We start from the raw sequence: 15,254 nt of genomic DNA, 5'->3' as shown, positions 1-15,254 counted from the left end.
GAATTTGGTCTAATTTATGATGGTTCAACATAAAGAAACCAAATTGTTTTGATGGTATATTCCTGCTGAACCAACAAGAATTTCCATTAAACCATCATAGAAATTTATTATTGTACCATTATGAACCATCACTAATTTCTATAATATATTAGAAATGAAATATTGGGACGATCATGAACAACCATCATCCCAATGTAGGAATTCGGACTGATTTATGATGGTCCAATATAAAAAAAAACAAATTGTTTTGATCGTATATTCTGAGAACCAACAAGAATTACTATTAAACAACTGTGGAAATGTATAGTGGGAACCATCATGGAAAATCACAGATCATCATGGATCATGAGAATCAAACTTCTCTTGACCGTTAACCATCATAGTATTAAAGAAGCAATTTCCATCATAGAATGATGGAAGTTTGTTGGCATATCAAACACCATGAACGCAGATTGGAAAACGTTGGACCATCAGAAAATCACACTGAAATCAACATAAACCATTAAAAATTTTTGATGGGACCCTCAAGCATTTTGACTCCGGAGAAAAAAAAGAAACATGAATTCAATACAGGATGTCATCAAGGGATTACCGTGCACGCACTCACGTTTTTTCTGCTACATATTCTAACTTAATTTTAGCAGGTTATATTATTTAATTCAGTTAAATTTGTAACAGTAGAATTTCTGCTACATATTCAAACTGAATTTTAGCAGGTTATATTATTTAATTCAGTTAAATTTGCAACAGTAGAATTTCTGCTACATATTTAACTGAATTTTAGCAGGTTATATTATTTAATTCAGTTAAATTTGTAACAGTAGAACTTCTGCTACATATTCAAACTGAATTTTAGCAGGTTATTTAATTCAGTTAAATTTGTAACAGTAGAACTTCTGCTAAATATTTAACTGAATTTTATTCACACTGAATTGTTTTTCATTTAAAATCTGATTCTTCCTGAAGTATGGGAAGGTAGCAAAAATGAAAAAAAATTTAAATAAACGTAAATAATGAAAAAACATCCAATATTTTAACATAAAGGTGTTCTGTGACATTCATTCATAAATGATTTTGGTAAAATGGTGAGAGTTAGTGACAAGGAGTTTGTGATAAAGAATAGTGCGACATCTCCCATTTCCGTTAAAATAAAAATATATTTGAAATTAATTGATTAAATATTTTTATATTACTTGCTTTATGCCTTTTTCATCAAAATAATCACATATACATCAACTCATTACTATTCTTCTGTGGATAAATACGGCCACCAACAACGACCAATAAATTTTGTGTGGCAACTATGTTTTTAGCTTTTTAATTACAACTTTCAGTATGAGAATTAGTACACCATTCTTGCCCTCAAATCCACAACCATTTGGGGGGAAAATCTTGTTTTTCCCTTAACTTCAATTTGCACTGTCGCATATTCCTCAAATTTCTGATTCTGTATTTTGCGATTCATAAGTCGTAATAGTTTCATTTTATAAATATCGGTATTTCTAAAATTACTTATAAATCTATGGGTATAACTACCAAAACATTTATTAAAGAAGAAAGAAAAGCAAAACATGAATTTACATCCAAATCCGTGAAAATCAAACAAGTGCAACAAAATTTATTATTCAAATTCGCAAATCGAAATTGCTAGCGTAACATCCAATGAAATGTACCAGGATTTCAAAAAACACCATGTAGAAATCTATAATAGTAATTGCTGAAAAACCATAGGGATTTATGATTAAATCATTGCAATAATTGTTCAGTGAAATCATTTGTTTTTAAAATTAGTCACTTAAAAAATTGTTTACATAACACAAAAATTGAATACAATTTAGCAATTAGTTGGGCACCGCATGCAGGTGGTACAGTTATATAATACAGCACAACATATATATATATCAGGGGTCTGTCCAGACATTTTGTGAAAGGTCCGTTTTTCGTGAAATTGTGAAACAATTACTCACATTCTTTCAACCACGGTCCGCTTTTATGAATTTGTGCAAATAGGGTCCGTTATTGCAAAATAAAAACTTTTTCAAGGAGTTTTTAAATTGTAAAGACATACAAGATTATGCTCAACACTGTAAAATTATAATTAAAAAAATTTAATTTTAAAAAATAAACAACAATTGCTGCTTCTAAATTAGAGATTCAACATACAAACATTTGGTATTTAGCCTATACTGCTGAATGCAGAATATTCATTTCGGACGAATAATGGAAGAATCGTCTGCCGAAGACAAAACTTAATTCGTTTACATCCATTTTTCTTGCTTTCTGCCCTGGAAAGGGTTTATTTGATTAACAAAATAATAATGAAGATAAACAAATTTGTGAAGGGTCCGATTAAAAGAAAAATAATTTCGTGAAGGGGTCCGTTTTTAAGTTAAAATGTTTTGTGAAGGGTCCGTGTTTATGAAAAGATATTTTGTGAAGGGTCCGTTTTTATGAAAAGATATTTTGTGAAGGGTCCGTTAACGGACCCAAATTTCTTCTAAACAGACCCCTCTATATATATAAAATATAAACATGACATGTGACATGGAGCAAATGGTGAAGTATGACACATTGAGACAAAGGAGAGGAGGGGGCTCAAAAATAATGGAATAAAATGTGACATCATTTATTATATATTTTTAAAATCTTCTTTAAAAATGAAGAGAAAAATGTATGCACATTAGGGAATGCGAGTATATATTAAAAGCCAGAAAAAAAAATAGAAGACTAAGAAAGGTTTAACATCAAAGCATGTTGAATTGCTGCAGGCAACAGAAACGAGTTGAAAGGCGGTCGTTTAAAAAACGGCCAAGGTTCAGCAGCCAAAGAAACTGGTTTTAATATTAATTATTCTGGATTCTCTCCAAGTGGTTCGATAGAATTTGATGAAACAGGAAAACCTCTAAAAAACTGTGCCTTGAGTGTCTGCATTTATGTCACCGGTTATTAAGAGGTCGCCACTATTCCAAATTATAAACAAATTGGTTGTTAAAAAAATCACAAATAGTAGAAAACAATAAAAAGTCATATGGTAATTCTCACACGCTTATTCATTTTTTACTATCTCCAATAATTTATATTTTATCCTTCAATGTCAGGTGACTTTTATTTGTGATTATCACTCATATTTTGATTATTCATTTAATAAAATTTTTTTCTTCTAGTGTCTAAAGAAGAAAAGGATGAATTCAGGGTATCTGCTACATTTTAGATTTTCAAATCCATGACTTTTCATGACTAATTCCAAGAATTTATCATGACATAACGAAGTTACTATTTTCTCCGACAAAAACACAACAATAAGTTTAAAAAAGCATTATAATAACATTAATTAAAATGATAGGTATAACTAAAACTGCATCTTCATATTTAGAGATTTTAAATGTATAAAACAGATTAAAGAAAGAGTTGAAGCAATAAAATAGCTGGAAAAAATACAAAAGCAAATAATTTTCTTTCTTTTTTTTCTGCAGAATTATATTCTAAAGATACTTTTCTTGTTTAAAGGAAAAGGAAAAAATACTGCTGACTTTTCTGCTCTCTTCGGAATAAAAAAAATTCGCCAATGACTGGCTTGCTTCAGCTAGAATTTTAAATTAATAAAAGAGAAATAATTAATAGTAATAAAATTCTGAAATCACAGAAGTGCAATAGATAATTCGCTTTAGAAATGGTGCTCTTTCCTTTCATTTTTTGAAAGAACACCATAATTTTTAAGGAACTTGATAAAAACATTTTATATTTTAATCAAATATGACTGTGAGTGAGGATTTCGTTAAAAATTCAGATATTCGGAACACCATGAAATTGGGGGGGGGGGTAAATTCCATTTTAAAACTAAGATTTTTCAGCTACCTAAATCCATGATTTTCTTTTAAAAAATAGTTAAAAATCATGACATTTCAAGACAAATTTTGTTCAATACCGAAATTATTGACTTCCCATGATTTTTCATGACTTTCCAGGTGCGCAGATACCCTGCATTTACTAAAGATTTTTTTTCTTCCAGTGTCTAAGGAAGAAAAAGATGAAATCGCTCAACAAATATTGGTTGGGTGAATACACACATTGCTTCTTTCGCACAAATGGTAGCAAATTCTATAAACTGCTTCAATTAAATGTCATACATAGTGTATGTGAGAACAACACATATGAAAGCTTATCTGTAGGAATTGAACTATCAAAACTATGACACTATGAATGTTTAAAAATTTCAATAGAACAAGATTGCTGCAGGTGCAATTGAACTGTCAAATCTCTGATTGTAGTTAACAATGACTTTGAAGTGATGAGATAAAATAATATTGATTAGTTAAAAATAATTGCAAGCAAGAGAGGAAAAAGTTGACTAGCAACAAAAGGCTGTTCGGAGGTTCTTTCTAATGTAAAACCTATAGAAGACGAAACATATAATCCTCAGCTGCCAACATGGATCTGAAAAAACCCAGTAGATTTTACGGAATAATATACATTTTATGATAATTGTTGCATAATGTACTTAATATTTACACGTAGGGAATTTTAGGGATTTTTATAGTCATCAAAATAGAAAAACTGCAATATTTTTCAGTTATGATTGACATTAAACATACTTGATGTGCTAAGTTTACTCATAATTTCGAATATTAAGAGGCATTTAATTGATCAAAGATTGTTAAAAGATTTTTTCTAATTAATTTAAAAAGAGATTTCTGAATAAACTAAACATTTCAAAACAAAAAAAAGTTTTGAACTGATTTCTGACTTAATTAAATATTCAAGCAAGCAAACAATAATCTGCAAAAAAATTCTATTTTAAAAGGGATTTATTTTAGGGAATTTTCTAAAATTTACAAAAACCAGGAAAATTTTAATTAAACCAGTAGACCAGGAGAAACTGGCAAAATTCAGTACTCTACTGAAAAATCCAGTAGAGTTGGCAGCTATGGTTACTGCTTTTTAGAGGTGATCGTTAAAGGAGGTTTTAATGTACTTCTGTCCTTTAAATATTAATTTTCCACCCATGCTTAGATTTTTTTTTCACTTAATTTTCTTACAAATAATCTAAGAATATATCAATAACCTGATAATCTAAACAAAACTGTACATTAAAATTAAAAGGTGAAATAATTTAAAGATAGCTTTTATTTAACAATTAAATTAGAGAAGAAAAAAAACTTAGAATTGTTGATGAGGGGAACATAATGCGAGGGGAACACTTCTTTACATAATGCGAGCAAGATGTAGTAATTAAAAGCAAGAGTTCCACGTGGGAATTCAAAATTAAAAACAGGTTATTAAACTTGATCCTAGAAGTAGTTGTATAATTTGAAAAAATAGAAATAGCATACAGTAAAAAGACTCACTTCATAAATTGCAGATTCATTTGGATGAGGATGAAAACCTTTCTGCCTGCACTGAGTAATATAATCAAGACCATAACTTTGTGTTAAGGAAAATATGCAAGTACTGAAAGAGAAACAGGCAGATTAAAAAAAAGATTTTTCATTAAAATGATTGATTTAGCATAAATTGTTTCATTATTGAATTAAGAAATCAACTTCCAGAAAGTTAAGACCATTTAAAAATTTTTTTTTTTGCTTATTCTCTACCGAATACCCCTATTTTGTAAGGGGTGGGGGGAAAAAACAAATCAATAAATCAATACTGAACAACACTACAAAATTGTGCATATAACTGAAAGACATATACCAGCACAATTAATAAAGCTAAAATAATTCTATAATTTAAATTTATAATTAAATTTAGTTCATCTCGGTGGCTTTGTGTAATTAGATTAGATGTTCTTAGTAGTTCATCCCTTCAAAATAAAGATCACCTGCATTTAGAATCATTAGGGATGATGCGGTTGCTTGAGCAGGGTTAAAGAGAAGAGAGAAGGGCTAGTTCAATCCGCTCTCAGGCCTGAAGCTACAATTTCCCTCCTCATGACGTCACTGTGTACACAGATCTCGGAAATCTCTAGCAAAGATATTATGATAACTTTGCACCATTCTCTCGGTAAAAATAAGTTAGACTTTTTCTGGTTATTAGCTTTCAAACTTTACGTAATTAACACATTATTTCCATTCATAAACATAGTTCAAAAAAAAATTTCTTGGCCATAATATTAAAATAAATACCATTTTAAACTTATAAAAATATTTTACTAGTTGTAGTAAATGAAGCTATAAATACTTTATTTTAAAATTTTCAGTTTAACTTTTACTGTTACAAAGAAACAAAGCACGTATCAATACTTTTTTTGCTACATATTGTTCAATAGCTATAATTTGTAAAGTTTTGTTAAATTTATAATCCTGGTTTTAAAATAAGCTGTTAATGGTAATTTGTTTATACTTAATTGTTAGGAAACTACAACCTTAAATGTTAATTACTGAAATAAAATAATAATTTGTTTTCATAATAACATTTGAAATTTTACAATCGCTTATAGATGTTTAAATTTTGGAGAATATAATTTTAAAAAAATCATAAATATGTAGAATAACTACATTCAAAACTTATTTAAATGTTATGAAATTAGAAGAATTTTAACTATTAATAATTTATACTTTTCATTTAAGTTTTTATTTTCTTTGACTTTATCCATTTTTCTTATTTTTTTCGCCTGCCTTTCTTTTTGAAGTAACGGATCGGTTTCTGTTTAGATGGCGAATTCTTATAAAAGTTCTTAGACAACAAAATAAGTGTATTGCTGCTTTATTTACTGCAGGATGTCTTCCCTCTAATTCATTTATAAGTTCTTTGATGATACCTTTTGATTTTCTGTAAAATGTCCCATGCACACTTTGAAAAATATTCTCAAATTCCTGACACACTTCCATCTATTCTGCTGATAGAACAAATAATCCTCCCTTAGTTAACAGATTTATCCATTCCGTGTTGCTCCCCTGTAGTTGGATGTACTGAGAAGATGGTATTTCTAATTTCAAATCAATATTTTTAAGGCGAAATGCTATGTATCCGGCAATATAATTTAGACCTTTTTCTTGTGAATTAATCATTTTGTTTCCCAAATTAAGGTCAACATCCCAAGACATAGGAACGGAAGTCAAGTCATGCATTATATCTTCAATGTTGTCTAGAATATTATTATTTTCAGAAACTATTTTCTGCAAGTTGCAATCGCACAAACTAGCATTTCATTAATAATTTTAAATGTTTATAATTAACTTTAAAAAAACTGAGGAAAATCATTATAGAAAACAACGAATGTCTAGGAATCTGTCACAAAAAGGAATGCTCCAATTTTAGTTAACAGTCAGTTAGACTGAACGCTTGGTTCTTGAAGTAAAAGTTCAAGCTTCGCGCCAACGTGATGCCACAGAGGAAAATCGGAGGTTTGTCGCGGTGAGAGTTTCTTTAAAGGAGTGAACCAGCCCTGCTATTCTCTAGCCCTGTTGCTCGAGGCCATTTTATGATAGTCAAAATTTACCACAATCATATGATTTTCACTGGTACATATTCCTTTAGAGGAATTGTAAGAAAAACCCTTTTCAAGGTATAAATATTAAAAATTTCCTACCCTGATGCTATTTTAATAGGTATCAAATATACTAGCATGATGCATTATACCTATGTCTGTAAATTTGGTGCCTATTAAAACTCCATCAATTACTATCATACCACTATAATGCCAGTTACTTGTGTTCACACTAGTATGGCGACAATTATTGCCAAATGTCATTAAAATTATATGCACAAGCGACAAATTTGTCACCTTAAAATACATTTGGAATTTACAAATTTAAAAAAAAAATTTTACTCTGATTTTATTGTTCTACGCATTGTATGGAATTTAAATGTGTGGTATTCAAATAGAATAACTGGAAGTCTAGTACAAAAAATTTTTAAATTTAAATCTTGAAATTTCAAATTTTAGTAAATATTAAACTTCCAATCATTATGGAATAATAAACCTACTCTTCACGTTTTAACTTCTCTCCTCTAATAAAGTTTACACATGTTTTTAACCTGATAGTTTCACTAAAAGAATTTTGGACACATCATTAAATACATTTTTAAAAAAATCACATGAAACAACTAGATGGTAGAAAAGAATATTTTTAAACTTCACTAATATCCTGCAATCTAAGTTACAATAAAAAACAATTTAATCATTTCAAGAAGAAGTACAAGAAGTGGTATAGTAAAATAAGCAATGGTGTATCAGATAAAAATCATATAAATGTTACAAATGTAAATGTACCCTATTCAAGATCATAAAGTATATAAGTATATTCTTGTATTAGGAGATGGAAAATGACAATTTACAAAAGAAAGAAACCATTTTATTCAAAGCATTCATAAGAATTCCAAAAATATAATCCATTAATTTTAATAACTTTTTAAATTTATGCCATTAAAATTGAATTTTTTTTCCAAATTTTTATAATTTGCTGTGATATAACAATAAAATTTAAAAGAAATTACAGATATAAAATTAAAATAAAATATTTTCTTTCTCAGATCTTTAAAGGTTAGTTGCACTAAATAAATTGCTATTGGAAAGTGAGAACATAAAATCTATTGATAGATTTTAAAATGTCTAAAATTGTAAAAGAATCCAAGTATTTCCTTAGAAAAGAGACTGTCTCTACATTGTGAAAGTCTTACCTATCATACTTGGGTGCACATACAATTGCTATAGCTTCTGGCATCATAAGTTGATAGGAACAATGTGTATGCAAATCTACACTGGACATGAAAGCAGTCTGACTAGGATGCGTCTGCAATAATATGATGATATAAAGTACATATGTATGTAGGATAACCATTAACTATGACAATGAAAAAACCTGATATATTATTCTTCAATATTTAAAAACAGCAGCCAAACGAGTCACATAAACTCATTTTTAAACCACACTTTTACATTTCTTAACTAACTCTTTCTTCCTTCACATCAAATATAGTTCTAACAGTTTAATTACGGAGAGAGCAACATCTATAGGCCTTTGTTGGTTTTCTTACACACAGATTGTTTCGTTTGTCATATATATACATAGTAGGAAGAAAAACAACAACTTTTTTTTCAACATAATTACTTTAAATTAAATTATTAAACTAATTTTATTTATTTCACTTCTATATATACATATACATATATATACATATACATATATATATATATAAATATATATATATATATGTATATATGTATATATATATATATATATATATATATATATATATATATATATATATATATATATATATATATATATATATATATATATATATATATACATATATACATATATACATATATATATATATATACAGTGGGTGATCGGTTAACGAACAAATCGGTTAACGAACACTTTCACGAAAGATTTTTGTGTTCGGATAACGAACAATTTCAAAAAAGATTTTTTGTGTTCGGACAATGAAAACATATTCGGTTAATGAACGAAACGAATTCTAACGAACACTTCTCGGCCTGAAAAAAATTTATATTAAACATTTGTGATCATTTTGCATACGAAATAAGATCACTGAGAGGAGAAATGTTTAAAGAAGATGAACTAACGACAGAAGAACTCCAAGAAATTTTGAATGAAGAACACCAAGAAACACAGCGAAATGTGTCTCCTACTCTTGATGTACTAATGATGAAAGAGGACCAATGCCGACATCTGCCATTAAAGATATTTTGAAAAAGTGGGAGGATGTCAGAGCAATGGTCTTAGAATGGCACCCAAACCAAGCTGATGTCAATAGGTTTGGGGATCTTTACAACGACAATGCTATTAGTTACTTCCGGAAAAATCCTAAAAAAGAGAGAAAAGCAATCGACATTGGACCGCCCCATAAGCATAAAATGAAATGGATTGATTAATATGCAAGACTATATGTATGTATAATTTTTTTAAAAACTTATTAAGAAATTATACATTTTTTAAAATTTAATTTTTAGGGTCTCCAGAACGAATTAATCGATTTCACATAGAAGTCTATGGTAAATCGATGATCAGTTAACGAACAATTCGGATAGCGAACATAGTCTTGGAACGGATTATGTTCGTTAACCGATCACCCACTGTATATATATATATATATATATATACATATATATATATACATATATACATATATATAGATACATATATACATATATATATATATATATATATATATATATATATATATATATATATATATATATACACAGTAAAACCTCACTACAACGAAAATGTTTGGGACCAAATAAATATATTGTTGTAGAGGGAAATATTGTTATATCGAGGGCCTACATATTTTGGGGGCACAATATAACTTTTTTTTACAATTTTAATGTTATATATGTATTAACTATAAATGTATATATTAATTTGCAGATAGGTTAATTATGTTTAAATATTAAAAACAATTGAAATAAAATAAGATCACAAACAAAACTGAAAATTGCTTTTATTGAAAATAATTCGATGTTTTTGTTAGTTTATTCATTCTTCTGACTCAACCAACAAAGTATGCATTTAGTTCAAAGATTGAAAATGATTTTCATTTGTGAATGGTGCTCCACCCTCCCCCTAAGGGAAAAAATTCTATTTCAGGCGTTAATATGATGCTTGTGGTAATTCTGAGTCATGATCAGTTTTTAACATGAAGGAAATGAAATCATTGTAGGAATGTTACATTTGTGACTTCTTAAGAGATAAGGGAAGCAATTCTAAGAATGGAAAGTCTTGGGGTGGTCAACAGTGAATCTTTTCTTGCCAGAAAAAAAAGGAAAAAGTTGATAAATGAGATTTTTTACATTTGAAAACCATTAATAAATGGAGAAAATAAGGTACAAAATTTGGAAAAAAAATTCTTTTTACAGAGATTTATTGCTTAACCCTTTCGAGCCGACTGTCACATATATGTGCCAGCAAGAAACGCGCTCACTTCCCGGCCGACACACCCGCGTGTCAGAGAGTTTTCTCGCTCACCCCTGACCGTCACTTATTTGTGCCAGCGTTTCGGAACGTTTTAAAAAATGAAATTTCTTCCAAAAGATGGCATTGTATGTCCATATGGTTTCAGATACATGTAGATTTGACTTTCTACTCAAGATGAAAGTACATTCACGTGGTTTTTAGGGGAAGGAGTGGAGGGGGGGAATGTTTTATGAGGGCTCTTTAAATTAGCACGTGATATTTATTTACAGTAAGTATGGGAGTTTTTTTTTTCTCTCGCTACTTTCGATTTTCGGATTAGTTTTTAGTGGATAATTAGATCTTGTAGGTTTGAATTTTTTTTCTTTTTACCGATAGAATGTCGAAGCGTCGAAAAATTTTAACTGAGCTGGAAATAGAGGAAATTATGCAAAATATTTAAACTTATTAACATTTATATTACATTTAAACAAGAAATAACTTAAGTAAATAAAGTATCCATAGAAATATATATAAAGCATATGTCACTTAAATACTCTACAGAACAATATTAAACAACGCGCTGATATTTCGGTAATTTCATGGAATTAGGCTTAACATCAAGAAACCCTCCGGCCCTGGGGAGACACACGCTAGAGAGACTGCCGGCCTCAGCGGTAAGCGCGCTTTGCGTCGCGAAAGGGTTAAGAGAATATCGTAATATTGAGAGAAGAATAACATTAATTCATATGAAAATTCGTCGGGACCAAGAAACATTATCGTAATAGAGGGAGTTATTGTTGTATCGGATATCGTAGTAGCGAGAGTTCACTTTATATATATATTCAATCACACCATATATATATGGTGTGATTGAATTGGCTATTGCCATAGAATCAGATCACAGAAAACAAGATTCCAAGATTATAATAATAATATGTTCTATATCAAATCTTATTCAAATTATCTAATATTCTGTTATTCTATTTACTAAAAGATTTAAGAATTTTAACCCCCAACTACGCAAGATGTGCAATTTTACAAATGGGGACTTGCACTCCAAGAAGAAGACCTCCCATACCCACACATGTGACCTGTGACTTCATTGCTAACTATTCTTTATCAGCAAAATGGCATATTAAAGTTGAGCTAAGTTTCTCTACATAAGTCAGAATGCTAATTAACGGTAAGTAAATTAATTACAGAGCCGTATTGCACATCGAATTCGTTGAAATAAAATTCTTTCTCGTCTACTTCCTTTACTTAACTTAAATTTATTATTTGTTTAAGTGTTTTATTGTAACCGTGATATATATTTTTTTTTTTTTGATGCACAATTAGTTTGTTTATATTCCACATGCCTGCCTTTGTGTTAAGTCTCTGCGTAAATATATAGTGAAAGAATTAAAATCTTTGAGAAAGAATCTTCGCGAAAGAATATAGAATGTGTCACTTAAGGGAATTGGGGATTGGCTTATTCAAAACAGAATAGAAATAACAGTTAGTAACATGAACAAATGCCACATTTTAACAACCAATCAGGATCGAGACACCCACACTACATCACATGCAGGTGTCTCATTGAAGATCTGTTGGGTGAAAAGTGATTATCAACATTTTTTGCGATTCAGATATAAACAGATTTTCATATATTATAAATTTGCCATCACATGTTTGAAATTCAAATATTTTTTGATAAACATTTATTTATTAGTTTTATTTCTAAACATATTTATTGATAAATATTTGTTAGTTAATTTTTGATTTTTGAACAATAGGAGAAAAATTTTTTATAAGGTGTGCATTATCATTTTTTACTCCTTCATAAATTTTTTATTTAATTTAGTCATTTTAGTTCAGTTAGTTTTAAGTGCTTTTCTATACTATTTTTAATAATGATATATATATATGTATATATATATATAGTATATATTAGTATATATATATATGTGTGTGTGTGTATTTTTTAATAATTTTTTACTTATTTATTATTTTTTTATTTATTTATTCCTTACTTTCAAAGTTTTGTTAGCCTCTTAATACTGACCTGGTAAGCTAAATGGCATAAAAAAAATAGTACAGTAACCCCGAAATGTCCCAGATAAAAAGTGGCAACACTTCCAAGGGTCAAAAACACCATCCATTGAACGAAGGTTGATATTTTTTAATTATTTATTTTTAAAATAATTATTTATGAAAAATATTTCTATGAAATAGTTATAAACTATTAATTTCGCAATAAAATTTAATTTTTTTTTAAAAATTGAATTAAGTAATAAAATTACTTGGTTCAACTCACTTAAGAAAATATTTATGCGCAAAAGAAAATTTTTTAATATATACAAGTTCTGGAATGACCACATTTAGTACATATTTTCAGAATAATTTGGTCCAACAGTACGTACAATGAAGATTATTTATTATCAAAGACCATGTACATAATTTGCATCTAAAATAATAAAATGAAGAGTTTGTATTTCTGTATGTCTCTCTTATAACTCCAGAACCATTTGTTTTATTAAAACAAATGGTTATTATTATTGACAATTGTTATTGTTATACATATATTGTTATTGTTATACATATTGTTATTGAAATTCAGACAGCGACTGTAACTGCCAATTTTAGCCTTCATCCCAAAATTTGCTTGAAATTTTCACTTAAATTTTTCAGAAAAAGAGTCTGAAAATCTTATTTTCTCATTAATTTAGCATTAGTCGCTGTTTCAAATTAAACTGTAAACAATTCCATTTTTATTTTCAAATATTTTAAAAGTAACATCATTCATATTTGCTAGTTCACAGTTTTCATTGTCTCAAAAAAGAGTTATGGAGTTTTTTGCATGTTCTTTAATGATTAATATTCGAATATTCGCTTTATCAGATAAACTAAATGAGTAATGTGAATGTGGTGGCATGCACAGTTTACTTCACCTAACTATTGTTTCGAACGTTATATTACACAGCATTTTTATTTTGTTTATAGTTATACTTTTAAAATGTTTTTCTATAAAACTAAATTTACAATCCGCGATAATTGAAATTAAAAAAAAAAAAAAACAGTTCGTCCTGAAAAAAAAAACTAAAGAAGAAATAAATAATTTTTTGGGAGAAAAATTAAGAAATCATAATATTATTATTGATGTTAATGATGCTTAATTAAATTTGGTTATAGATTCTATTGATGCAATAGTAATTAGTGTAGTTTTAATTAATAGGTAGTTAATAGAGATACAATTTATTAAATTAGTATATTTGGTACCTATTAGAATTACATGAATACTGTGCAGTTTTATAATAGATACTATGGAAAGAGATTTTTTTTACCGCATTCCATAAGTGGTAAGCAAGAAAAAAATTGATTGTGGTTAATTTTGACTATCAAGCCAAATAATACTGAATACAGTAAATTTTCATTTTGATAGGATAAACTACTAAAATTGTGCTTTGTTCCATCTTAGCGTGGATTTTACCACAGCATCTTACCACAGGAAAGGGCAGCAAATAATAAATAAATAGAACTGGGTTTATTTCAGCTTTATTTAATGTGTTGGTAAATGCCTTTCAGTTTTGTGCATAATTTAAATGTTATTTAGTACTGATTTAAATGTTATTTAGTACTGATTTATTAGTTATTTACTCTTTTTTTCACTCTTAACTGGAATTCAGCTAATAGGGGTCTGTTTAGGTTTTATTAAGAGGCACCTATTTTGTGAAAATTTAGACATAATTTGTGATATTAAAAAATCATAATTTGTTTTGTTATATTAATATTATATTAAAAAAATTTATATTAAAAAATCAACACAAGAATATGGTAAAGGAAGAAAATATTTGCAAAAAATGTCACTACAAATAAAGATCATTTATGACTGGTAAATTTCTACATATTTTTCTCCATATATTAAGAAACCATTTTGCTATTTTTGGGCTAAAAATTGTATCTAAATTACAAAATGCATAAATCCATAAAAATCATTGTCCATAATTACATTTCAACTTGAATTTAATAAAAGCATGCATTTAACAGTACTGAAAGTTATTTTAATTATGAGAACATTTTCAACTGGGTCATACAAAAAAAAAAAAGTTTCACTGAGAAAAAAAAATGGTTCATAAAAAAATAAAGTTGTGTTAGAATAAATTTATAATTTGTTTAATAATGTTTGAATGTCGACTTCCTGTAGAGAGTTTATAGAGGGAGAGCTTCATTGTTTCCTTTTTAAAAAACTCAGAAGAAGTAAAAGAGCTCGCTTCGATATGGCGTAAGTGTCCGATTCTGCTTAATACATTGCACTATTTGACTGGACACGTAACACCTTTTCGTAAAAGAAAGCTGACAGAAAAGCTCCTCTTTTCCATAGATTGCTATGAGAACGGGGTTCACATT

General features: G+C 28.4%; 1 protein-coding gene across 8 annotated transcripts in view; it reads right to left on the bottom strand.

The window, feature by feature from the left end:
- Positions 1 to 15,254, bottom strand: part of LOC107437331 (STAM-binding protein-like) — a 41,516-nt gene that overhangs the window by 472 nt on the left and 25,790 nt on the right. For all 8 annotated transcript variants that reach the window (XM_087149973.1, XM_087149967.1, XM_087149969.1 and 5 more), the window contains 2 exons: positions 8,620 to 8,732; positions 5,346 to 5,448 (listed from right to left, as the gene is read on the bottom strand). In XM_087149973.1, the coding sequence (XP_087006099.1) occupies positions 5,346 to 5,448; positions 8,620 to 8,732 (216 nt within the window). The remainder of the gene's footprint in view (positions 1 to 5,345; positions 5,449 to 8,619; positions 8,733 to 15,254) is intronic.

The sequence above is a fragment of the Parasteatoda tepidariorum genome, chromosome 1, assembly GCF_982258835.1.
Source record: "Parasteatoda tepidariorum strain Cologne lab strain chromosome 1, Ptep-v5.0, whole genome shotgun sequence".
Taxonomy (NCBI): Eukaryota; Metazoa; Arthropoda; class Arachnida; order Araneae; family Theridiidae; genus Parasteatoda; species Parasteatoda tepidariorum.
This window is presented reverse-complemented; position numbering and strand designations above follow the sequence as displayed.